Below are 27,017 nucleotides of genomic sequence, written 5' to 3' on the forward strand. Positions count from 1 at the left end.
TAGAATTGCAAAATTATTGGTATAAACATTGACTAGGACTTCAACTAATGTTTAGTACGTAAATCAGAAAAAAATCCTTTGAGCAGCGGCTACAAAGTTGAAAGTTCAATCACCGGACGTAGCCTAGCTTACGTTCTCCTAAATAATGTACTATTTTGAACGCAGTGTATAGCTGTCACTTTTATTCTTAAATGTATTTGAAAAGCCAACATATCGTCTCTGTAGGTACTTCTTTCTGTTTCTTGACCCGACCATCGGTTCATGCGTTATTTTGAGATACATTTTGTACCGTGTACTGGTATAAAGCTATGAATGCAGGTTCCCGGTGGGTACCCCGCGGTGCGGTGGGCGGAGCTAATTTCCATAGCGACGCGGATTTTTGCTTGACGACCGTACCACCGTGGTATGTGAGATGCAACAATAAGCAGAACGTCTAAGCATGAAAGTTTATCTGTGTTGGTAAATTACATAATAGGAAAGTAAAGTATATGATACACCACGTCAAAGAATTTGACCCACCAAACTTTTCGACTGAATCTCTCGGTCTTCTTCAACTGCCTGACCCAAGTGCTGTAGACACATGATATCTACGATCGTGCGATGTCACCCATCCCCGACTACTTCGTACGAGGAGTGAAAGAGGCCATCTACATCAGGGCACACCAACCTTATCTTTACCGGGACCAGGGAGTCAATACCAACTTCTGACAAACCTTGATTCAGTGCGTAAAAATCATGTCTACAGCACTTTGCTAAAGAAAATCGAAAGATTCAATTTGAAAATTCAGGTGAGTCAAATTCCTTGAGTATAGTCTAATTTCTCATTATGCAGAACATCTATTTGTCTTGAGAATACTTGAGAGACTTTGGCAAAACCAGGGCTAACCCTTTGTAATAGCCTTTGGCTAGTTTGGTAAATAAATAAATCAAATCAAAATGTAACTGCCATGGTGCTGAAAGTCGTGCTGTTGTGAAATAGAAGTGAAATGAAAGTGAAATAGAAGAATAGGAGGTATGAAAATGTAATCATTATGGTTCCTGCCCATGCATAAGTAAATGGCAGAAATCAATCATTCTCTGTGTATGTCCCTTGTTTAAGGAATATTCTGGTAGCATTTTGCATCAGAATTTGTCCATCCATGTAACTAACTAGAGGCTATTGGTAAGGGCTAACGTTAAACATTTACCATAGCAACTGTGTTTGCCATAACATCAACTGAAACCATTTACAAATGACAGATGAACATCGTAAACCTAAGTACCAAATTCTTCCTCCACTATTTTGCTACCGGGCAATGCCCCCTTCCCGGATCCTTAATGGTGCATGCAAGAAGTACAGGTCGGCCCGTTAGAAGCTGAATTACACCCACAAATTTCCTGCTGAAGACAGCGTCGTAAACATCAGTCTCCCAGTGTGTGGCCGGGGAGAAGAGGGAGTGAGTCCACCGGATGTCAATGTTATTAGGGACTCATGGGATTATACCTCACACACATTACCTTCATGAGAGCGGACATTGATACGTCATAGCCCATATTTTCTGTGTTAATGTGCCATGAGAGGGTACGTTGCCCTCCGTTAGGACTCTCTCGGGGCAGATTACGGCCCTATTTTAACCCCGCGGTCATTTTTCAAGCTTTGCAATTGAAACATTTGTCAGCGTTGCTTTGACCTTGTCTAATCCGTGATGTTCCTGAGAACCTGGCAGTGTTGTTGCTTCCTTTGGGTCAAAAGTCAAAGTCTAGGGATCAATCGTGACCTTAGTAAGGTGAAACATGAGGTTAGAATAATCATATCCTCATGTACATATTATATGATGATATTGATTTTTTGCACGCTTGAGCTATCACTCTCTGTCGTAGAAGGAGGTCCGGAACTGATTTATGCATCATAAAATTGATAGGGATACAATAACTATGTATTCTGGTTACTTTCGAAGGGTATAGCTCATGTGCCGTTGTGTATAAAATAAGGTTAGGGTTTTTGGCCCAGAACCCAGAGGTCCTAGATTCAACTCCCCTGACATGCCGCCAATGTTGTGCCCTTGGGAAAGGCATTTTACACGACTTTCTTAACTTCACTCAGGTGGAAATGAGTACCTAGCTTCGTTTAGGGAGGTCCCTCACAGAGGACGTTAAATGGAGGTGCGATGTTTTAGGAGAGCCACACCTCGAGAAACCACGCTTGTTTAAAAGAGCAAGGATCCTTCCCAGTGTGAGTGGTTCAAAACCTACGGTCCAATCACCGCAATTGGAGTAATTGTCATATTGAGGTCACCTGAGTTAGTCACCGAATGGCAGCCGCTCCAGAAACTTGCGATTTAGCCCTGCCAACTGTAAGCTCCTGGCTGCGAAAAGAGAGTATCCAGGCACCCAATTATAACAAAATGATAGCTCATACTATACACTCAGCATCTTTTTTAGTCTCCATGTTCATGTTTAGCTACAAATATTGGCACTTTCATTGGATTTTCTCATTGCGTAAAGTCTTCTACTACCAATTGTAGAAGCTATACAATGCAGCAGTATTGGAGCATGAAATATCTGCAATTCCTATAATGACAAATGCAATTTTTCAAGATTCAAAAGAAACTTTTCCTGTGTGGAGATGTCAATCTCTCATTAATAAAACATGCCTTCATAGTAGAAGATGTTACAGAGGAGCACATGATACGCTTCACACTCTGTCATGAAAACGTGGACATGCATGTAACGTTACATGGACATGTACATGTACAGAGATGGAATTTCCCTTGAGAGCAATGAGGGTTTCATTTAGCCAAGGGGCAATCAACTTGAACAGAAGTACAGAGAATGATCACTGTCTGTGCTATCTTCAAACCTCCAGCAGTGCCTATATGTATTAGAGTTTGGCATGCTGTTAGGGGTCAGATACGCAGGCGCTGTTGGCTGTGAAGCCTGCGTACAAAACTCAATCCATATGTATTTGTCAGTGTTTTATAACACAGTAGGGCTCATCTGTACGTATTTAAAGACCTTCGTTTGTACCCTCGGGCTTCTTTTGTCCCTGTCACTGATTCTTTACTGCTTCTCCACCTCCCTTGTAATGCAACTGATGAAACACATCGTATGGCACCAATTTCTCATATCCCACAACCATCATTCATGTCTTGTTGATTATCATGTTTTTTTTTCCTTCAGGGTGTGATGGTGGAGCTGTATCACCGGAATGTGTGGTAAGAGATCAGTAAACTTTTTGATGTGTTAGACCTTCAAGGTGCATGTTTCTTGATATGTGATTTGTCACAAGTTGGTGCAAGCCATATTTTACCAATGTTGTTGAAGTTTTACTAAAAGTTTATGGGAAGAGTAAATTGTACATGTAATTCAGTACCAAAGGAATGCAAACGGACAGTATGTAGAAAATTATCATGAATTCAATTTGTAAGACATGGCCAAGAAAAAAATGGTATAATCTCATCTTCGCAGGAATGATGCCAAGACAGTTAATGTCATTGCTACAGCCTGTTTCTCCAAAGTTACTAAGGTAAGTCTTTTCAACTACAGTTGACCACACATGCTTTGTAAATGTCAACATGCTGCCTCCATTTCAATTTCACATTTGCAATTGAAATTGTTTAGAATCATTCAGTACCAAAAGTATGCAGTTATTTGGGGAAAAATCTATGAAAAGCATTGTAAGTAAGTATTGTAAGTATTTATATTTGGTATAAAACCTAGTTCTGCCAAATCTTTCTTTAGTCATCGACGAAAGATAGCGGATGCTGTTTGAAACATCTGACTGTTTCAAAATTTCATCCAGTTGCTTGAGTAACTATTTTTGGCGTATCTTATTACCTGGATGTCTAACCTTCATCAATGCATTGTAAGTAAGCTTCCTTTATTTCAGATCATGGTTGCTGCACTGAAATTTTTCCTGGGAAAAGACGAAGAAGAAGAGAATGGCAGTGACTCAGAGTCTGAGGTAAGTACTCAAAGTCAAACAGAATATCATTGTGATAGGAAATTAACATATCAAGCTTTTAAATGATATATGATACAGTGTGTGTGTGAGTGAGTGTGTGAGTGAGTGAGTGTGTGAGTGGGTTTGTGAGTGTGTATGTGAGTGTGTGTGAGTGGGTGAATGAGTGAGTGAGTGAGTGAGTGAGTGAGTGAGTGAGTGAGTGAGTGAGTGAGTGAGTGGAATCAAGTTCCCAAACTTTCTTTGTTTAGTTTATGTTGGAAAGACTCATCTAACTGTATTAAACTTTGACTCTTCACAAAGGGAAAGCCAGTGATAAAAGAGGCATTCCCATCACATGATGTACAGTAATTGCATCTAGCCGTGTGCAAGTAGAACCTATATCTGCTTTGCTCATCTTTTCTCCACCGATTTTCTTCTCAAGTAAGTCCTTTTATAGACTCCTCAGGGTCTATCGTATGACATTTGCACGATTTCAACTTATGGACCCAATAACAATAGCTCAGGGAGAGACAATTTTCTTCGTGGCTGTACATGTATTGCCATCATCAATAAGTAGGCTATAGGATTTTCGTAGGATTTTGGTACATTACAGTACTCAATTGTTGCCCAGTGTGTTCTGACATGATAAAGAAAATTATGATATCCAGGCTTTCACTGTCCACAGTTTTGAATGCACACTGTTTAACTCACTCTTGGTTGTTCATTGGATGGGATTTATGGTCATAGATTAAGCTTACAATTTCACTCTAACACTGTGCATCTACTACTACTATTGATTCAATGGTAAGCAACCAATGGCTAGGAAATGTATGGTATACTTTACAATGTTAACTTTGTACTTTTGATTTTAGTTCAGATATTTTGGAACTTTGGAAGCACTTCAGTTTTAGTTAGAAGTCTGGCTGGGTTTTTTCTTCTTCTATGCTTGTGTCTCTGGGCCTTGGCACTGGTCTTGAATTCATGTCCGTCCCCGATAGTTTCAATGTCCAAACTGCAGCTGTAAAAACAGTACCTATGCCATAGCTCTTCTCAGATCCATAGTATACCTGTCCATCATATAGTACTTTCTGAAAGCACAAGCACTAGTTGAGAGACTGTTGTAAAAACTTTATTCCATGTGATGTACCATAAGTGGTATGCTTCTGGAGCAATTTACTGCAGAGCTGCTGAGCGTTTGAATGCCCCATATACTGTGTAGGTCATTGACGGACATCTCGACCTTGAGATCCTCTCCTTGATGATGTTGTGAAAAGGTCATTAAGTGAAGAACAAAGCACCCACTCCGTGTAAAGTTAGGGTCTACTTTGCGAGAGTTGACTACCCTGGGTACCATCTCTGTTGTTTCCACTGGCTTAGTCTTTTTGCTTGTTCGTAACAGAGCAAGCAAAATGTACAATATATATAATATACATTGTGTATTGCTGACGGAGGGCGGGGAAGAGTGGTGTAGGAGGATCCAGCAGGCTTCCTCAGCAGGCATCTGACAATGATGTCCTTGACTAACTAACTGAGGTAGTGTGCGTAGTCCAGTGGTTAGCGATCTTGCCTCTGGAACTAGAAGCCCCGGGTTCGATCCCGGCTGTGTCGCTCATCGGACATGCACCTACCAGAAAGGGTTGCAGTCCTTAGGACGGGACGTTAAGCCGTGGTCCACTGTTCATTGTGCTTGTCGAGAAGAGCTTGGGGAATTTCCCCGTTACAATAAACCTGTAAATACTGCACATAGCGTCTGTCTTCTCTGTCACGACCAGTGGAACACTAGCTCATCTGTTCATTGAGTTCATTTGAGCTAAACTGGTTTGAGATCACTTTCCTTTGACCGTATTGCTAGACAATTATATTATTGGCTAGAGCTCAATCTGTGCAAACTAGAGATGCTGTCTTCAAGAAATCTTTTCAATATTTGTCTACTGTCCTTTGTGGCATTATGATGACAAAAAGATATAGAAGACTGCTATAAATTTTAATGCTTGGATTTATAATTCTGAATGCCTGTCCTTCGTGGCTTCAAATCAAATCCAATAAGAGCTTCGTTTTTCCTGAATCCTCATCATTTGACATATCTTCAGCTGTCTGCCAAGTTTGGATTCTTACTCATCTCCTTTATCTGAAACATTTTGTTATCTTCCAGAATGCATCACTCCAAGAACCAGCCAAACCAGTCTTTTAAGAAAAGATTCGTGTACAGAATGTTAAGAAAGGTTCAAAGTATCTGTGGGTCTTAGACCTTTTGTATAGTCAACCAAAGGAGCACAGCTTATCAAGGTTTCAGTTGCTGTAGCATGAACGCTCTGAGACCCTACGCCGGCTTTTCTGAAGTGCTGTGGCACAGTATCTTGTTGTTCCAGGCCCGCGTGGGTATAAATGTACAATTTATCATCTTTTCTATGTATTCAATGTCTGTGATTAATGTCACTGTGAACATGAACCTTTCCTTTTACACCGGAAGGTCTTTTTTATGTAACCTTTATTCAACCTTGCATTAAAAGCTAATGTTAAACATATGCAGCAAGTATAGCGTGGATAAAAACCTTCAAAGATGCCATCCTCTGGGTGTACTTTTGGAAATGTCAAGATATTACAATGGATTCTTGTTGCTACGTCTTGTAAAATCTTTGATACCCATCTTTCTTGAAAGGTCTCATATCTACCGAACAGTTCTTTAAAGGGAGTAAAACATAAACTAGTAAACCCATTGACATTCAGAGTGTAACAATATCACGTAATTTCCTTTGAGGTTTACAAAATACTAAAGCTTAGAAGAGTTTTGACCCCTAAGCTTCCGTTGTTGTGTTACATGCAGTTACCAGGTAGACAAAAATCTCCACGCATTTAAGGATTTTAGAGGCATAAGGGGAATTTTATACTTAGGCCACACCAATTTAATTTGTTGGTTCTCCGATTCGTCTCTTCTATTTCTCCCAAATCCCACCCCCCCAAACAAAAAAATTCACCGCACCTCCCAGTCAGGAAATTGTTACTCAGTATAAAGCAGCTGAAAGCAATTCAACAATTTTCCAGTAAAGCAAAATGACCTAAATCATGCCTTTCTTCAGTTTTTGTCTGCCAATGTTTTCATATTCAACATTTATGTTTTTTTAATGAATGACAGAAGAACATAATATGAAAACTGTACTTTAAATCATTTTCAACAAACAGGTGCATCTACTGTACAATGGGAGTACTGGGATGAGTTGGATATCTGCCATAGAGTGTTTTGCTTTTGTTAAGCTGAAACTTGAATAATCATATTTATTCTTTATGTTTTTGCCAAATTTTTTCCCCGCCCTGTTGCTCCATATTTTTTCGGAAAAAAACAACAAGAAATTAAATTGGTGCGGCTGTATTGCGTAAAGCCATCCCAGTTGACCAAGTATAATGTTGACTTTCTGGAAACATTCTTATCAGTTCTTCAACATCTGACCGGGTGGAAAAATGTATAACCTGTCTTCATGGCAACCATCTCATTTTGGAGACTATATTTTACAATGACAGACAAACTAGTCTAGATTGTATTTTTTACAGACCATGACTCTCTTCCAGTTTAAACTTGTTTAAAGGAATCTGCAATCTGAACAAACTTGTTGATGAGGAGGTCAGTAATGGCAAAGTCAGTCAGGAAAACTGAAATTTCCAGCTAAATCTAGCATTTAGGTCCAAAGCTTTATTGGCTTCATTTTTTCCTGATGCAACTTTGTGGCATATTTAGCCTTCATACATCAGCAAGTATAGGACAAGATGTGATCTGTGTAATCCTACATTTGCAACACGACCCCCTGTAATTCATCACAAGATGATATCTTTTGCTGCAAAGACTGAATTTTGCTGCTAAACATACAGTCTGTGGCAAAGGATGGCAAACTTGGATGATACTGTAACAGCCATAAGCTCCCTCATACATGGGGCTGCCGGCTTAGCATCCCCTGTCAGGCAAATACATACTAAATCTTTTCCATAGTGATGGGTACCATGTACTGTCCTCTTGAGATTCTTACCTGTTGGTCAAACAATGCCCAGAACACAGGCAGAGGAAGGTATTATTACTGGGAGTATTGATTCATAATCATCTGTTACTTTTCTAACAACAGGAGGAGGAACCAAAGGTGAAGGACTTGATGCTGAGACACACAGTCGCTCACAAGACCAGGAAGAGACAGAAGAAACTAGATAAGGCTTTGAAAGCCTTGAAGGTAAGAACGGAGAATTTATTTTGTAGCATCCCAAGAACTTTTCAAGCATCTGTGCTGTAATACTTATGATTGATGCACTAATCAAACCACTGGGTATACTGTTAAAACGTATCCAATTTTGATTGATAGAGTGTACAAATTTTAAACTTAGGCCACACCATCTTGATTTCTTGGTTCTTTGATTTAAACAAAATACTGCTACATGTAGATTGGAATGTCAACATGAAAACAAAGTCTGAGGGGAAAGTTTGTTCCTTGGTCACACAGTTTTGGGGATATCACTGTTGCTCAACTGGTAGCAGCATCACAGTTGAGCTCTTGGTTCCAATAAGTTGGTAACTGGGAGGGGCATCTCGGTTAGGGCTGCACCCATCTTCCAGAAGGGACGTAAAAGGGTGTCCCATCTTTGAGGAAGTGCCCTGTAGAGGTTAAAGGGGAAGAGATAGCGTTACCCCTCCCTGTAAAAATGTACCCTGCTACAGGAACAGCCAGGAAACTTGCTGCCCTATGTGCCACTAGGCACTACAGGGGTCTGAACGAACAAACAAACAAACAAATGCACACAGTTGCAAGGAGTGAACAGAGTCAGATGCAAGGTATTTCTGTCAGCCCACTGTATCCATGAAGTAGTCTTGCTAAAATTTCACATAAAAATGGCTGAGAAGCAACAAATTGAATTGATGTGGCCTTAACTAGTCCTTTTTTCACCTACTGGATAATCCATCATTTCATAAGAACAGTTAATATTCTTCCTGAGGTCCAGTGGGGATTTTCATTCCTTGAAGTTGTATTAGCTCTGCTGGATATGTAGCGCCAGGTGAAAGCTGACATTTAGACTAGTCCTTCGGGCTCTGCTCCAAAAGGCACATACATTCTGCTTTAAACTGAGACTTGAACCTGGGTCACACTTAGAAGAGCTAACACTGTGCTGCAAACATCTTAATGTCTGCAGTAACCTTTCGCTGCACATATTGCATGCACATCCACACTCTTCATTGTCCTTTCTCAAGTTCCAATTATCAATCACAGTAATTTTCTACTCCTACACAGTAACTGTCACCACGCCCACTCTCCACTCAAGCCCACTCAGTACTCAAGCAATTAGTTTGCACGACTCCACAATTGTATCATCCTTTGCACCTGATATATTCAGAAGAAGGTTGTTGCCTTTGTCTAGATTTTTGCATACCAACTTTCATTTGAAACTGTAACCTTCATTGACATTTATCTTCTGGGTTACACATATCTGCCACTGTAAGAAAACTGTGTTTGAAAGATTTCCACTTCTTGTAGGAGGCTGAAATTACGTCTATTAACCTCATTAACATTAATCCACCGGGCTAACGTTGGGTAACCTAAATTCGGGATTTTTCCGATAATGGTTGACTGAAATCAATCTAGCAGAACAATAAACCATCCTTTTTTTCTATAATTCTGTCAGTATCATGTACTATCTTTGCACTAATCATATATATGGTAGATTTTGTCTCTAGTCGTGCTGACACCATAATATTTCAACTTGAAACTACCGTCCGCCGCACGCACAATGACAGTGTTGTCGGACAGGGGGGCACATTAATTCGGGAGAGAAGATTCGTCTTGAATATCTTACCGCTAATCACATTTTATACAGCAGCTATTCGTTCCATCCTTGGCTTGAGGAGAGTGCTATGGATATAGACGTGTCCAAGTAAAAAAAATACACGAAAAAACGGCCGTACCGCACACATCAGGCCAGTTCGGGAACAACCCGTGTGTTGAGTCGGTAGAACTTCACTCAAAGTCGGCCCATCGTCATCATCGGGCAACGTGTAACGTTACATTATTCATGGTAAGTTAGCTGGATGCCGTAGCAATGGTAATACTACTATGTCCATGTGTTCCTTGTTGTGTTAGGAGCAAACTTTGAGGAAAATATCTTCCTCAGTCCACTATCACACGCAGCATTTAGACAAAAAAGTGTTCCTCACAAACCTTTGCCGTCTGCTTGACAACAGGATTCTGGTTAACAATATGGCGGCGGGAAAATACACGTGCCGTAGGTTGTAGCAACAGAGAGGAGTTTTGATGATTGATCACACTTAGAGTCCAGTTGTAGGTTAGCAAAAGAGATTCTAATTAGTTGTCTTGTAAATAATTGTGTTTAGCAGGCAGGAGATGTGACATTTGTCTTATAAACCAGCGAACAACCGTGCAGTGTGAGTCTCCCACGAAGCCCCCAGACTCTGTCAATAAGGGACGGAGAGGTTTTGACGTCGCCAACTTCTAATGCATGGTCATCGAAGCTTTTCAGACAGTGTTCTGAATGCGTTCGTCTGTCAAGTTTGCATTTCTAGCGGTATTACTGATGTTGCATCTAGCACATATCCCTAAATACCCCGTTTTCGAAAAATCCCGACTTTAAGTACCCCACGAATTTAGGTTACCCAACGTTACATAAATCCACCACTTTGAAAAACAGTGGGTTTGAGAGATCTCTAAGTGCAGTACCCCCCAGGTATGCACAGTTTAGATATACATGCAGGAGTGCATTATACCGAGGGACGTTGGGTTGGAGATCTGTTTTCTTACATATCTTTTCGGGGTGGCGGAATTTTGTACCCTGGTGGGTGGAACTGTGTTAGTAGATATTAATAGTGAGTGTGACTTACAGCGATATGAGTTATCTTACATGTGCAACTTCAGACTCCTGCAAGAAGCGGATGTGGGTCAGTGTAGATCCTCATTGCCCTGCCCTTGTTGTACCCTTCAGCGGTTGGTCTGAGAAGATGGCGCAGTTTCTTGACTTTGAAGGGCAAATCTCTGAAAGTTACTTCAAAGGGAGAAAGCCTCCAATGCTGACAGGGAAAACTCCTTTAGGGATTTGCTAATCAATCCTTCACACCAGCATCCGGTTGTTCCCACTTTCTTCCTCTTAGCTTAGTACCACAGAAGCCCAACGGTTCACCTTCATCAATCAATTGAGTCCTTCTGTAGCTTTGTTAATCCCTGACCTACGTTTTCCACCCTCTATTAACCCTACTGATTGCTCCACGTTGTCTTACAGACTGCCCTCATGGTATCCATGTGTGGAACACATTTCAATCAGTCTTTGCATCAAGAGGAAAACCTTCGGCACCCTTTGCACTAAACTGCGATCGCTAAGTGACTGTAGTCAGAAACCGAAACTGGATGTGTATTACCCTTGATTTCAGAATTGGAATATGATGTAAGAAGCTGGTGTGTTACGTGAAGCTGGACAGGTGTGTTATGCCGAATGGCGGTTATACCGGCTATATAGATACAGATGTAAAAGTATGATTCAAAAGACAACAAAACACATGGTACATTAAGAGAATTCTTCCTTTTTTATGAAATTCGTTGAATGATCTGCCATATCTTTGGGCACTCAGCAGTCACAGCCTCTTGGGTTAAAGGGGTTTGAGACAAGCTCTGTATTTGTGACATGTTCTTGTACTGAAAAGTGATAGTATCAAGTGTGCAAAAGGCTCAGGACATGAGATTTGAAACCCTAGCATTGGCTTCATCACTGCCATTAGTAGGAACATGGAGGATTAGACTACTGAGCCACTTAAGACACGGTTCTTTACAACGCTGGCCCTGCCCAACTGAAGTGCTTCCGCTACCTGATGGATGCCTACACCGATGTGGAAAGTTACCTTTAGTCATGTTGTGCTCAGTTATGCGTGTAAAATATTGCTCCAGTTGCCAGTAAAAGAGAAACAAAAATGCCTTACAACACACACATTCAGCAGAGTTGTACATGGAGTAACGGTGTCATATTAATTCCTAACATAGACAATAGACAATTGACTGTTTTGATCCTGACATAAGCCAACACATCTCCATGGGATTACAGACAAAAGATGCATGCAGTGCTGCAGCAAGTCATCAATTTTACAGTAACAAAAACTGATGACTATCAAATAACATAGCTATTTTGTTGTGTAGATATGAACTTCAATGTGAATTGTCTTGATGATGACCAGATACACACCTGGTCCAGAGGTACTTTTGTATGTCCTGTCCAGGATAACTCTTCAGCATCTATTAGCATGTCTGGCATATAGGGGAGACAGACTAGTGCTTACTGTACAATGTATCCTTGTCGGTGTGGTTATTGTCAAGTTTGGAGAAAGCTGAATGTCTTGCAATGTTTATTTTTGACAATGTACATCTGATACCTTTGAAACTTTGAAATTTCCACATTGCAACCAGGAATACCAACATGCAAGCTAGCAAAAACATTTCTCAGTTAACGTTGGGTAACATAATTTCGTGGGGTACTTAAATTCGGGATTTTTCGAAAACGGGGTATTTAGGGATATGTGCTAGATGCAACATCAGTAATACCACTAGAAATGCAAACTTGACAGACTAACGTATTCAGAACACTGTCTGAAAAGCTTTGATAAGCATGCATTAGAAGGCGACGAGGACAAAAAGTCTTCGTCCCTTATTGGAACAGTCTGAGGGCTTCGTGGGAGAATCACAATACATCGTTGTCGGCTGGTTTATAAGACAAATGTCACATCCGTTTCCTGTTAAACACAATCATTTACAAGACAACTTATTTTCTTAAAATTGCTGACCTGCAATTGGACTCTAAGTGTGATCAATCATCAAAACCCCTCTTTGTTGCTACAACCTACGGCACTTGTATTTTCCCGCCGCCATATCATTACCCAGAATCCTGTTGTCAAGCAGACGACAAAGGTTTGTGAGGAACACTTTTTTGTCTAAATGTTGCGTGTGATTGTGAACTGAGGACGATATTTTCCTCAAAGTTTGCTCCTAACAAAACAAGGAATACATGGACATAGTAGTATTATCAATGCTACGGCATCCGGCTAACTTCCCATGAATAATGTACACGTTGCCATGACGGTGGATGTCGACTTTGACGTTCTATAGCTACCGACTCAACACACGGGTTGTTCCGTAGGCCTGATGTGTGCGGTACGGCCGTTTTTTCGTTGTTTTTTTTACTTGGACACGTCTATATCCATAGCACTTTCCTCAAGCCAAGGATGGAACGAATAGCTGCTGTATAAAATGTAATTAGCGGTAAGATATTCAAGACGAATCTTCTCTCCCGAATTAATGTTCACCCCTGTCCGACAACACCGTCATTGTGCGTGCGGCGGACGGTAGTTTCAAGTTGAAATATTCTGGTGTCAGCACGACTAGAGACAAAATCTACCGTATATATGATTAGTGCAAAGGTAGTACATGATACTGACAGAGTAATAGAAAAAAGGATGGTTTATTGTTCTGCTAGATTGATTTCAGTCAATCATTATCGGAAAAATCCCGAATTTATGTTACCCAACGTTACATGTTCTTTCAAGTTGATATGATTTTTCAGTGTCACCATATTATCTTGAAAATGGTGTACAGTGTCTAGTTGCTGGTTGAATTATTATTTTATCACAGCCTTTACCATAACAGGTTAGATAAAACATCAAGCATCACTTCTATTTTGGTGCATTTTCTTGCCCGACAATGGTAGAGATAAATGACAACTTGGAAAAAATACTTCTCATTTTTGTGTCAGCCTGCAAAGCCTGTTCCAGTTACAAAGGCAGAAGACATTGTTGCAGTAACATTTGTCTTGTGAACATTGTATCAAGCTTTAAAAAAAAGAGGATGAACTTAACTTTGCCTCAGAGGTTTAAGACTTAGGGATGCCATGATTCATTTAATGTCATGAAATACGTGAACAGTACATTCTTCCTTTACTTTAGTTGGGCTACTGTCCACATGATCTGTTAGTGTATGCCATATTACATTTGTTTGCACGCTAGTTTCATCCCCTGATGGATTTGCCAGGCTAGAAATTGGCAGTGGCACATTTCTCAACTTCACTAAATCCAACAGCTACTGGTGACATGTAGTAAGGGGTCAAACGAGCTGTCAGGAAGAGATTAGTGATTTAGTATGCTGCCTCTGTTCTGGATATTACGTGCATTAATCTCGTTATTTGTTTATTAATCACAGTCTTAGACCCCGTTCACACTCATTTTTTTCAATCGCGATTGAAGTATAATCGCGATTGTTCGATCCGATCGCGATTGAACGCAAAGAAACTTTTGCGTTCACACTGCTTTTCGCCAAGTGGATTAAAGTACGCCGTGATCCGATCGCGATTGAAGCACGAGGTCAAAGGTTCGGCGTCGCTTGCTACAAAATGGCGGGAGTCCCCAAACTCTTGATGATTTTGTATCTCTGGAGTTCTGTTCTGTAGCCGTGGAAGGGAACGCAATCGGCGGGCTATGATCGCGAGAAGGCGTGAACGACGAAGGCTTTTGTATATTGACCTCGCTGTAGTACGGGTAATGAACGCGACAAGTGCTGTAGACAGGACAATCTTGGAGCGTGAATGAAGCGACGATTGGTGGGAAAACATTGTACTTGGTACATTACTTATGTGATAAGTTGGCGACCCTAGCCTTGAACCGGCCGAAATCCCCGCGGATCGCGATGGAATGAATCGTAGTTGCGTTCACACTCAAAATTTGATAGGATTGGATTGGATCCGATCGCGATTAATCCAATCAAACTACCTCCGGAGGTAGTTACAATCCAATCGCGATTGGATCGTTTTGGATCGTTCCAATCGCGATTGGGAGCGTTCACACTGAAAAAATCAATCGCGATCGGATCGATTCAATCGCGATTATACTTCAATCGCGATTGAAAAAAATGAGTGTGAACGGGGTCTTAGGAAAGCAAGGAGGTTATTGAGGAAAGGGAGCATTTGAAAGGTCGGTGTCTTGTCAACGACCCAGCCTGTCCATATGTCAGTGTGTTGAAAGGACCACTACACTTTGTAGGCAGCACAAATTTATTTCCTTACTTCTAGTAGTGGACATTTTTAAGTAAAACATTTAGCAGGAGGACAACATGAGAGGGCTGAGAAGAAAACTTGAATATGGCAGTCTTTATATCTACTCCTTGAAACTGTACTATGCATTACTCTGGAAGCCCAGAGTACAGTGGGACTTCTTGCCTTTGCCGTAGGCAGAAGGGTATATTTTTAGTCGGGATTTGTGGAGTGATGGTGTTGGCAATAGAACTCTTCATGCCATGGATGGATGTTGGTGATTTTTGGTAGGTAAGTTTCTGTTGGAAAAATGAAGGTCAAGTTCGAAGATGGGTCCTCTGGGGGGTTCCTTTGATGCTGCAGTGGACCTTTTGTGTTTGTCGTTTTGTTTGTTGATGGCATAACTCGAGAGAAATTAAATGGATTGTGATGAAATTTAGAAGGTTGTTGGGTTTCGGGAAAACGAAGGTCAAGTTTGAAGATGGGTCTTCTTGGGGGTTCCTACGATACTACAGTGGCCATTTTTCATCTAAGTTTTGGAGGAGGATAACTCAAGCAGGGTTCGGTGGATCTTGATTGTTTTGGTCAGGTAAAAACGATTAGTGATGATTAACATGATTAAATGCATTCCATGCAAATCAGGTCCTTCTTTTACATGATTTTAATGATGAAAAGTTGAACTTCCCTTTCAATGTGCTATTTTTTGGATGACGACCTATATACAAGGACACCTTTATACGAGGACACATATGGACAATGACAGGATTTGGGTCAACATGTGGGCAGTGCTTTTCACAATGGCGCTTCAAGACATATGAACTGAAAACTGTGACATAGAGAGGAAAACCGATTGATATATACCCGACTGATTAGGTAAATAAGGACGTAATTTGCATTAAGTATGCAATCCATAACACACCTTTCAAACACATCTTTCATACAAGTTAACACCATTCGCAGAAGGTATGGGATCGCCGAACTCTAGTTTATTATATAGCAGAGCCCCTAGTGACTTGCCCGGTAAAGCGAAGACAGCAGGCCGACAGGGGTGTGTAAGTCCATTGGCCAAATGGTCTCACTTTACGGGGGAAGTCACTAAGCCCCAGCTGTACTCTGGGCTTCCAGGGTATGTATGCTCTGGCGCAGACTTCCCCCAGACTTTGTATTCATGTAACAGTTGACCTTCCAGTTTAGCATAACATTGTTGAAGCTCAGAACCAATAGATTACAAATGTGCTGCTTAACTTTTCAACAACACTTAATGTCACTCTATATATCACAAAGTTACAATCCTTTTAGCTTTTTGATAATTTCTTTTACAACATGTCCATTCTTTGCCAGAAGGAAACCAATTCAAGAGCCTTTTTGTTACATCTTAACGCGCTTGAAGCCGAAAGCCATTTTTTCAAAGTGCCATAAAGTGGCTGCAAATACTAACAGTGTTTCTGAATTGTCCATGGGGTACATGGAGCATTTTGATGATGTCTTACTCCTTTCTGAGGAACATGTGTTATAACTGCAAAATATTTTTAGGTGTTATGACTCAGTTGTACACTAAGCAGAAGTTTGCAATTTAGAATCGTGGTTTCTGGTATCTAGAACTACTTACCTCAACTTGAATGAGGTAAGTAGCATTTTCATGATCAAAACTCCTTTGGTGACTGTGTTCACTCACTCACTCACTCTGTCCCATAGCTTAGTCTGCCGTCGGGGCAGCATAGCTTTCACTGACTGTGTTGCAGTGTCAGAAAGGAAGAGATGTTGGTACTTAACAATTCCTCCTCATCTTAAACCTCATCTTTTTTACAGAAACACAAGAAGAAGAAGAAAGCCGAACCTTTCAACTTCTCTGCACTCCATCTTCTTCATGATCCACAAGGTAAAGTTATTTTATACCTTCAAACAAAATGGAATTATCATAAAACAGAGAGATCACAGGTATAGTTGATGTTGTTGTTCACCTTGTAGTGCTTAGTGACACATAGGGCAGCAAGTTTCCTTGCAGTTTTAGTAGCAGGTATCTTTATACAGGGAAGGGTTGCTAGCCCTTCCCCTTTAACGTGCTTGACCAGGTACCTCCTTGAACACGGGACCCCCATTTTACATCCGTTCTGAAAGATGGGTGCAGCAATCACAGGTCTGCACTGTGGAAAGTGTGTGAGAGGAAGAAACTTTTGCTTGACCTGAACTTAACCTCCCAACATGTGCAGAAACTCATCCAAGCTGTATGTGTTAATGCCACCTGATCCTGATACTTGTTGCCACATGGATGTGATGAGCCCTCTCACTGGCCAGGTTGTGGTTTGCATGATTGTAGCATTAGCAACAGTTTGGGAATCATGGTTTATTTCCTTGCCCCGTCCCCCCGGGGGTCGATAGATGATGATGATGATGATTATTATTTACATGACCTTGATGCTTTTATTCAGCACAAGTGTAAGGTGCTAAGTGTTATAGAGAGGCACTTGGATTGGATGGTAATGTAGGGTAGAAGCTTATACACATTATGATGATAAACTTTATTACAGACAAGGTCTCAGAGTGTTTTTCGATTGATGTGCTTATCACGACCTACATGTAGAAGTCACAAAATCGATGAAGGTACATTTTGTTCTGAAAAAAACACTTTTTGCTGGTCTTTGGTGCTGCAGATGATAAATTACAAGGTCACTGATTAAAATCTACACTTAGGTAAAGAGGAGATGGCTCCAATTCTGCCACGTGGCATGGTGGGAAGTTGTACTTGAAAATTTTTTAAATGCAGCCCCCATTACAAGTTGAGTCCATTGTTATCAATATTGAATGCAAAGCATTTTAGATATGCATTCTTTATTACAATATTAACAGTACACATGTATAAGAATGTTAATTGATCTCAAGTAGGAAAATTATTCAATCTATTTGATTGATAATATAAGAAGAAGTGCTATTTCTCCTCCATAATTAGCTAATCTTTTCATTCCTTCTGTGCTACTCTTGGTAATTTGAAAGTCAAGCATAAAATTTTTGCATTATTGTTGATTAGATGATTCTTTAGATTTCAATTGAGTGGCTTAAATTCCTTGACATGATTTTATTTTCAAGGGAACCAGGTTAAACTTCACAAAAAAGCTCAGAAATAAGATGCCAAGTCTCGCATATTTCTTCCCTTCACACAACACTGAGTCTTATTACCGTAGCCGTGACTGTTATGTTCTCATGCAGTACTTGTTTTGCTGTTACATGTACATTGAATCTCATATTACATCCTGCCAACTACAGACTTTGCAGAGAAGCTCTTCAAGCAGCTGGAGTCGTCGACGGAGAGGTTTGAAGTCCGACTGATGACAATGGACCTCATCTCTCGTCTGATTGGACTACACCAGGTACTCATGGATTTGATTTGTGACTTTTCTGATGTAGTTAGCAATGTTTCAAGTGCCATCCTAATGATGAAGCCAAGAGTCAGGACAGTTGGAATATATCAATGTGACCAAAAAAATTTCTATAGACTTCAACATACATGTAGTCTCTCCAAAAGCCAAAAGATGTGATCATTATACATATTTCTGTAGTGACGCTTGAAGGACTGTGCAGAAGAAATTTACTTCAATGAAGGAATACTGTAAAAGCGGAACTGTTTGCTGGGGTTTAATTTTGCAATATGCAGATAATGGAGTGTTTGCAATGTTTTTTAAGTTTGCGGTTGAATCAAGGGGGTAGGCAGACAGAAGACAGAACAAAAAGTTTCGCTGTGTTTTTTAAAGTTCTCGAAGAAGAGGTCACTGCAAAGGCGAACATAAAACCGATGCGAACATTTCCCCTTTTACAGTGGTTTGCCCTTTCCCACAAGCACCAATTAAGTACACCCAAATTTGCAGCTAAAGTGTTGAAGATGTGGAGGCAAGGATTATGCTACTCATAGATCTTGCCTCTAATTGGGCAGAATCACAGTGATTTCAGATTACCCCTGATCTACGTAGCCATTTTTGTTAGCATTATCCATTCAAGGTTGTACATTCCTCTCAAATAACACCGTATACATCATCACTGATTATCTCCTAAAGACCGAGGATAGGTGGGCATAAGGATTCAAACAGTTCTTTAGCTTGATGAATTGCCCACTGTGGAAAATTTGCTATCCTGGTGTTCAAAAAATGAAGGAAGCAACTTGATGTATGAGAAAAATTGACAAGAAACACCACAGACAAATGGACCAGATTAGAGGCATTATGCTGAGTAATGTCTACTGACTGTCATGAAGAATGATAGCTCTCTACAGAGCTATTATATATCAGTTGTAGCTTGGAAAGTATTTTCCTAAGTTGGTGTTGGATGAATGTGCCTCAGGCAGAACTTGCACTAACTGTACTCTGGAGAGCATAATGATGAATTGTTACTAAAGTGGTTGTATACCTGAGTGTGATAGTTTAGCTTTCAAGAACAAGGAATTTCTGATGATAGACAGCAGTAACAAGATTGGCGACGTAAAAAGACGTTGCCATAGCAGGTTTTTTTCTAGAAAAATTGAATAAGAGGTAGCACACACAGGCGAGGGAGCGAATTCTATGTATTTATGGAAGAATCGATTGCTGGGTGAAGGCTGTATGCTGGATATTCAGCTAAAATCTGAATTCGACAAGGGGGCGCTGGGCTGAAACAAGAGGGCGCAGCGCCCCTCTTTCCCTATTTAGATGCACCTCTGCCATAGCGACGGTGGTCTCTGTTAGTGTTTTTGTTTTTTACAACTCATAGATCCACATGCAAATAAGGACCTCATTTGCATAGATTGTATCAGTTGATCACCTTTTCTACCCAAATAATACTGTTGTTCAAAGTATGAAAGTCTTATCTTAGCAAAAAAGGCTATTGTACCATTTCCTCATGAATTATGTAATAGATAAGACTCTTATATGTATGATTTATGTCTAATAATGTTCACATTAACTTAACTTCCAAATGCTGCAAGAATGAAATCCCCATCATTAACCACGATGGAATTATAATATTGTCATTAATCATACAAATTAGGTATTAATTTGCATAATTGATATCAATCGATATTCATCTCTTTCTCAGTTACATATGTCATGTGTTTGAGAGTCATATAATGGATGCAGTGGATTAAGAACACAAGATATCAAAACCGGAAGTTCCGCTGCAGTACCATAGAAAGTTGCTAGAGGGCGCAAAATTTATAATTTCAAGGTTCAACATTTTTTGTGACATGCTGTTGATTCTGTACTAATTTCACGTACTGTATCAAGTTAATTCTGGGTTATCGTAGTTTTTACCTTTTGTGTAAAAAATCAAGTACTTATCAGCAATTTTATCAATTGCTAATTGCTGTCCAGAGATATATGCAGCTTGTACTGTTCAGTACAGACCAGGTGTTGCACCAGGAGGCGGTTTACTGGGTATGCAATACAAACAACAAACAACATACATTTGATCTAGTTTTGCCACTAGTCTGAAAATTGAAGCCCATCCCTATATCGGCAATTGCCCGAAGCAAGTTCTTGTAGGCATGGTGGTCTTTATGATATGATATCCAAAGAATTTGAAATCTTCTAATAAATCAAGTTTTCTTATTATGAAAGAAATATATTATTATGTCAAAATTCTAAATTTAGAACGAAAAGAAAGGCTGTAATTGAGAGTAATATGAAGATCGGAGCGATAACAGACCTTATTTGTTGTCCCGTCATCTATTATTGATGAAACAAAAGGTCACGTATTCATAGTTACCGGATGTGCTTTGAGTACATAATCTGCAAAATCTCTTGAAGTAAATCAGTACATGGCCGATACTTTGTTCTGTTGTTTATTGATGTACAGTGGAGGTTGTTAGTGTTATCAGCATGCTTCCTTTCATAGAAAGTCTTTTATCTTAACCAACATCTTAACATAGATATTGCCCTTGCCAATTTTGTTTTTTACCTTTGTATCTCGTCCATGAAGCCTTTGATCAATCTATGTGACTACAGATAATATACATCGTATACTAAAGTTCAACGCACTGACTTGGCATGCAGATAGTAATGTTATACAGGGTATACAAAAGTTCAATGCATTGACTTAGCACAGATAGACTTGGCACACGAAATTGCTGTCACATGGATAGGTACTAAAGAAAATATTCTCTTTCGGTCACACCATTTCCTTTTATTGGTTTAACCTAGTAAGTTTTCAGATTCAAGAAATCAATTTTGAACTCAAAAATCAACATGAAAACAGTCTGAGAGGGGAAAGTCTGTACCTTGGTATGCGCAGTAACAGAGTGGGAGAATGTAGTAAGATTCAAGTTTTCCTCCCAGCCACCTGTTTTCATTTTGCTTACTTCTTACGCCAAAAATAGTTACCCAAGCAACTGGATAAAATTTGTCAGTCACCGACGAAAGACAGCGGATGCTGTCTGAAACGTCTGACTGTTTCAAAATTTTATCCAGTAGCTTGAGTAACTTTTTTTGGCGTATCTTACTACCTGGATGTCTAACCTTAATCAACATGCTTACTTCTTACTTTAAGATTACTGAGAACCAAGAAAATCAATTGATCTGACCTCAATAGGTTGGTTGATTGAGGTTTGACAGAGCTCAGGACCATTTATTTGATGCATAATAAGTAATAACATAATAGGAGATGCCTAAAGTAGAACGCTGTCCAGACTAGATGAAGGTCATGACAATACATGGCTTATGTCAAGTCATTTTGGTTTGACAGGTTTGATGGATGGGAACAGGAAGTCTTTCATGTGTCACTTAGTGCACACTGTTGATAGACCGCAGAGCCAGACTCTAGCACCAACATTAAACACACCTTTGACATGAAGATAAATTTAGTCTCTTTTCTTAGCCATCTTGAAATTCACTGAACTGTATACAGTGATTGATTGTCTTGCTGTTATTGACCAAGATGATGACAATGATTCTGAAAATGATGTACAGTCAAACCTGTCTATAGCGGTCACTCAAGGGACTGGCCAAAACTGGCCGCTAAGGACAGGTGGCCGCTATGGAGAAAATGTCGATTAATTGACCACGAGTGACACATATTTTCAGTACCCACTGAGATACATTTATTCACCGTACAGTACACATGTAAACAGTGCATAGGTAAGTCACATTTTAGAAAGTCGATTGTTGTTCTTTTACTTCTATTATGGGCTTGAAAAAAGAATTATTGTATCTGCCAACTCCAAAATCCATGGCTTGCTCGGGCTTCATGTCTGTACAGACCAGCATCGCCATACTCTACTCTTGATCCTTCGCGACTGCTTCGCTGCAGGCACACGCGTCACCAACGAGTTTTAATCATATGAAACACAGTCCTTCGCAGCAAAATGCCACATAGTTAGTTAAGACCAAAATACATGTTGCTCAGTTGCCACTTACTGTTCGTTTTCGACCGTTTTGAAACATAAAATCGTGGCGATAGTTTTCCTTAGTCTGTTGTTGTTTCGCTTCCTGCTTGTCATTATCAGCTTCTACCATTATGCTAATAGGGTACTCAGAAGAAGGTCGCTCTTTTGATGGCTTTTTTCTTTTCAGAAAATTGCAATATAGCCCGAATTTTACATCATATTAATGTTATTCATATTTTTTTTGAAGCTTTTGGTAAAGTAATTATCCTCAGTGATACTTTGCAGCAAAATAAATTTAGCGCATTATACCTCCGAAACAGTGGTGTCTTCCGTTGACCTTTGTGCTGCTGACTATCAGCGCCATTTTGAAAATCGCGTGAAACACGTTTTGACTTTGAGCACCGGGGAAAACGGATATTGGGCCGGCATTCAAACATTTCCCGAACTTACCGCATCAGCAACATGTGCGAGTTGTATTTTCCAAAAAGCTGCCGTAATATTTGTCCAGTCGAAATGCACAGAAATGGTCAATTTTGCTACGATGTACAAACGTAAGCCATGTGAAGAAAATTATACTGACTTCGTGTCAAACCATGGATTTTCTAACAAAGATAAAACATTCTGGTTTTCTTTATTATCATCCTATCCAGTTGAGTCCACATAAATTTGATAACTACGTGAAAAAATGAAGATTTTGAACCCGGCGTGCGGTGGCGATGCGGCTTCTACCGGCGCGCCGTGACCGTTACCGACAGTGTTACTGTACTCGCGGGACTGAAACTCGTCTGGCCGCGACCGCGTTGGACAGGTGGCCGCTATAGCCTAATTCTTAATGCTTATGTCAATGGGAAAAATCCAAGGGACCGACAAAAAGTGACCACTATGGGCAGGTGGCCGCTATGCAAAGGTGACCGCTAATACAGGTTTGACTGTATTATGGTTCATAAGGTCACTTATTGAGTCAAGCTGTAGATAGCCATTGCAAGAACCAATACACAAATGTAATACATTGCTTTTGTTTTTACATTTCAATACATTCTATAAAACTGACATGTTGTTTATTTTGGTTTTTGGCAATGGCTCCTGCTGGTAGCTATAGCCATGATCTCAGAAAGGACCTCTTTCTCTAAAAAAGAAATATATCTAATTTACTTTAAAAGATGTCGTATGGCTATAAACTTCTGACTTACAGAAAGTTTTCAACTTCCAAGGGTTTCTTATTTAACAGTTCCAGACTTTCCTAAATTTTCCCCTTTCATATGCAGAGTGCTGGCGACAGGAATCTTGTCCCTGACATTGTTGTCGTCTAGCATGTCTCAGAAGCCTGGAGCACTTCCTCTCTCATAATCCAGTGTAATATTGCAAAAATGATTGAATATGACACCATTATCCGTTAATCTCCGTAGTCCATTGGAGGTTGGTGATATGTTCTCAAGGGTTAGAGCGCATCTGGCTCCGTAGTCAAAAATTAGAAGCACGGGGGCACCTGCAGATGTCAACACGGTATCCAGTTGTCTGGATTGACGCAGACACTGTTCTGTTATGTCTGTTGTGTTCAGCAGTTGCTGACAGCCATCTCTGAAAGCCTCCGTTGATCCCATTATGCAAGTTAAACTTAAAGCAACTTTCTATTCACCTGTCACAAAATTCACCAGCAGATCCGTCAGTATTTTCAACCTTAAGACTGTTGTTTTCCCTCACATGCCATTCCAGTGCCAACCAGATTATATACTGTTGGCTAATGCTTTATTTCCTTACCATTGATTCAGATTGAAGCAGTTTTAATTTCTTTGCCAAACTCAGAGAATTTGACAGGAAGCCAGAAGATGTTGACAGTTTCCATGACTTGGTTGCTTTTTAAAAGGATATCAGAATTACATTTGGCAAAAGGGGGAAAACACTTTCCTCCCAACATTAAGCAATGTACATGTACCCTGCAGTCGCTTGATGCCAGACAACAGTATGTTATGTGTTCAAAGAGTCAACTACTAAGCCTTAAACTCACCGTGATGCATGTGTCTTACAAAGACCTCCTCACTAGACCTCTCCACATATACCTACCAAGAAATCTCCAGGATTGAAATGTGACTTAATTGTGATTGATAATGGTACCATGAGCCAGCTCTCTCAGAAATGCACTCAGTCCCCTTGGCCTTCTATTAAATTTACCAGCAGGCTTGACTCTAGCCAAAATATCATCAAAGACACAGAGATAAAATGATAGCAATAGATTCAAATTGAATGCAGTTCTTTTTCAGAACATAGTCATCAAAGTACATTCCTATAAAGTGGAAAGATAAAAGGAACATAGTTTCAGTTATGATTTGCTCAATGATAGATTGATCCTTTGTGGATGTTTGTAGCATTCAGTCTTGTAGGTAAAGCTGTAAAAGAAGTTCTCTCTTTCATGTCTGGCTGAACATAACTGCATGGCATAATTGAGCAGGCCATAACGTTGCCAATACATGGATTACCTACGACTGTGATAAGTTGCGTTTTGTGATATGAATGTTGTAAGATTTGTTATTACAAACTGTTTTTGTTAAGCCACAACTTGGCAATGGGTGTCCCTGTGGTGTAGTGGTCTGCGCTTCTGTTACTTACCACATCTGGTTCTGATTACTTGGAACCAGAAGGCCCGAGTTCAACTTCCGGGTAGGACACCTCTGGACAAGAGGCACATTGAGATATACCAAAGACTTTATAAAAATGGTATATACATGTACTTATGAAACAGTATGGAAGTTAAACACACTCCACTGCCAGTGGACTAGCCCCCTGCTGCAGTGATTGCACCACAGTGTGCCCGGGGCTATGAAACGGGGATGGGCACCGCCCTATACACCTTATGGTGTGGGAGGATTTTAACTAAACTAACTAACAACTTGGCAATCATGTAATATTTGTTGGTGCCTATCATAGCAACTGTTGTGTTGGACCCTTTGCTGCTGTGTCACCAAAGTCCAACACTTAGCTCAGAGATTTGGTTACTGTTACATAAAATGTTTTCCCCTTTTCTTTTGCAGCTGGTTCTCTTCAACTTCTATCCCTTCCTACAACGGTTTATGCAGCCCCACCAGAGAGGTATGTGCATAAGCCCTCCTGTTCTTTACTTGGAAACCAACTTTAAGAGGAAATTTGTTCACTGACGATAGTCCGATGCAACGATATGGTGGATGTTCGTGCCTTTTGCACAAAACAACAGTCAGAGATGTGTTTTCTTAGAAATCTAGGAGGTCACGTTCTGATTCTTCTAGAAGCTGCACTTATGCATTCTGTGACCACCCAAAGCTGGACTTAGATCTTGCAAAAGACGTCAGACATCAAACTTAGTTTTGATGGAATTACATATCAGTCATGAAGAAAGTGAAGGCTGAGCATAAGAGGAACCCTGAGGTGTTTAATAATGTCTTCAAGACTATCAAAATGAAAGCAAACTATTTTCAACTGAGCCTGATATGAGTTCCAGAGTTACCTTAATCTGTTTAGTATAAGCTGATAACCCCATAGAGTGGTTTTCAAACGGAAATGTATACTGTGAGTTACATCCCTTCCACTTCAGTAGCTTGAACATTTTGTGTTATGTAGTTAACTGCTCCTAGCACTGCTCAATAGATTGGAGATATGTCCCTACACAGCTCAACTGATAGCATCCTCACAGTTGAGCTCCTGGTTCCAACTAGTTGCTAACTGGTTCCAACTAGTTGCTAACTGCATCCGTCTTTCAGAAGGGACCTAACATGGGATGTCCCATATTGTAAGAGGTGCCTCAAGCATGTTAAAGGGGAAGGGCTAGCAACCCCTCCCTGTGAAAATATACCCTGCTACTGAAACAGCAAGGAAACTTGCTGCCCTATGTGCCACTAGGCACTATAAGGGTCTGAATGAGAAATGAACAAACGAATGAAGGAACGAACGCTCAATAGATTAGGATGACAAAACTGGACATGTCATCCCCATAGCAAATTGTCTGAAATGGAAACCACGGGTACATTATACCCGGTCATATGACTGCATATTTGTATAATATTTGTATAACTATAATGTGATTTGATCAGTTGAAGCTCAAGAGCAGTTGTGTAATGCCAATCCACCCACGTATCTCTTTTGATATTCACTGAAAAATATTTTGCTCCAATATCGTTATATAGACTCCGTTCATGTACTGAACAAAAGAACTGATTTCAGTTGGGAGAAAGAGAGACATATTGAAATCTAATGACGTTGGTTATTTGGATTAATCAGCATCCCCAGAGAACCCGTTGGCTTTGTTATGTAGACACCAAGTCTGAAACATGAAACCTGAGAAGAAAAACAGAAAGATGTGGGTAATTGGAAATGCATTCCAGCTAACCTGATCCTATTTTTGGATAGACGACTGGTATACAGATATTGCCAGATATTGCCAGAATTTGCGGCAAAAGGTTTTTGTATGGGTACAAAATTTGGAGGAACTTTAAGTCATGTTCATCCTTCAACACGCAGGGACAATATTTAAGTTCCTGTAAAGTTTGAAATCTGAAGTTGAGGGTTTTACAGCAACATTATGGCGAGTTAGGTAATCTGTGGAGTTTAAGGGTGTCCATTGGGCAGTGTAAATCAAGACTTGTATTTTCGCAAGGAGCCCCTGGGCTAATCTTTCAGATTTGGGGATTCATAATTCAAGACATAAACTTCTCACAAGCTGAAGCATCCCTGTAGTTTTGCTAACCAGTT

The 27,017-nt window shown here is 40.2% G+C and overlaps 1 protein-coding gene and 1 long non-coding RNA gene across 3 annotated transcripts in view; one reads left to right on the forward strand and one right to left on the reverse strand.

Moving 5' to 3' along the window:
• The window catches only part of LOC136436827 (protein SDA1 homolog), a 139,789-nt gene that overhangs the window by 75,223 nt on the left and 37,549 nt on the right, over window positions 1-27,017 (forward strand). For both annotated transcript variants that reach the window (XM_066431177.1, XM_066431178.1), the window contains exons 8-14: window positions 3,160-3,194; window positions 3,448-3,505; window positions 3,869-3,943; window positions 8,032-8,133; window positions 16,769-16,838; window positions 18,221-18,324; window positions 25,328-25,385. In XM_066431177.1, the coding sequence (XP_066287274.1) occupies window positions 3,160-3,194; window positions 3,448-3,505; window positions 3,869-3,943; window positions 8,032-8,133; window positions 16,769-16,838; window positions 18,221-18,324; window positions 25,328-25,385 (502 nt within the window). The remainder of the gene's footprint in view (window positions 1-3,159; window positions 3,195-3,447; window positions 3,506-3,868; window positions 3,944-8,031; window positions 8,134-16,768; window positions 16,839-18,220; window positions 18,325-25,327; window positions 25,386-27,017) is intronic.
• Window positions 21,878-23,242, reverse strand: LOC136436825 (uncharacterized). Its single transcript, XR_010756095.1, has 2 exons — window positions 22,687-23,242; window positions 21,878-22,638 (listed from the first exon to the last, which is right to left on the reverse strand). It is a non-coding gene; the product is annotated as an uncharacterized lncRNA (long non-coding RNA).

Source organism: Branchiostoma lanceolatum, chromosome 6 (genome assembly GCF_035083965.1).
Source record: "Branchiostoma lanceolatum isolate klBraLanc5 chromosome 6, klBraLanc5.hap2, whole genome shotgun sequence".
Taxonomy (NCBI): Eukaryota; Metazoa; Chordata; class Leptocardii; order Amphioxiformes; family Branchiostomatidae; genus Branchiostoma; species Branchiostoma lanceolatum.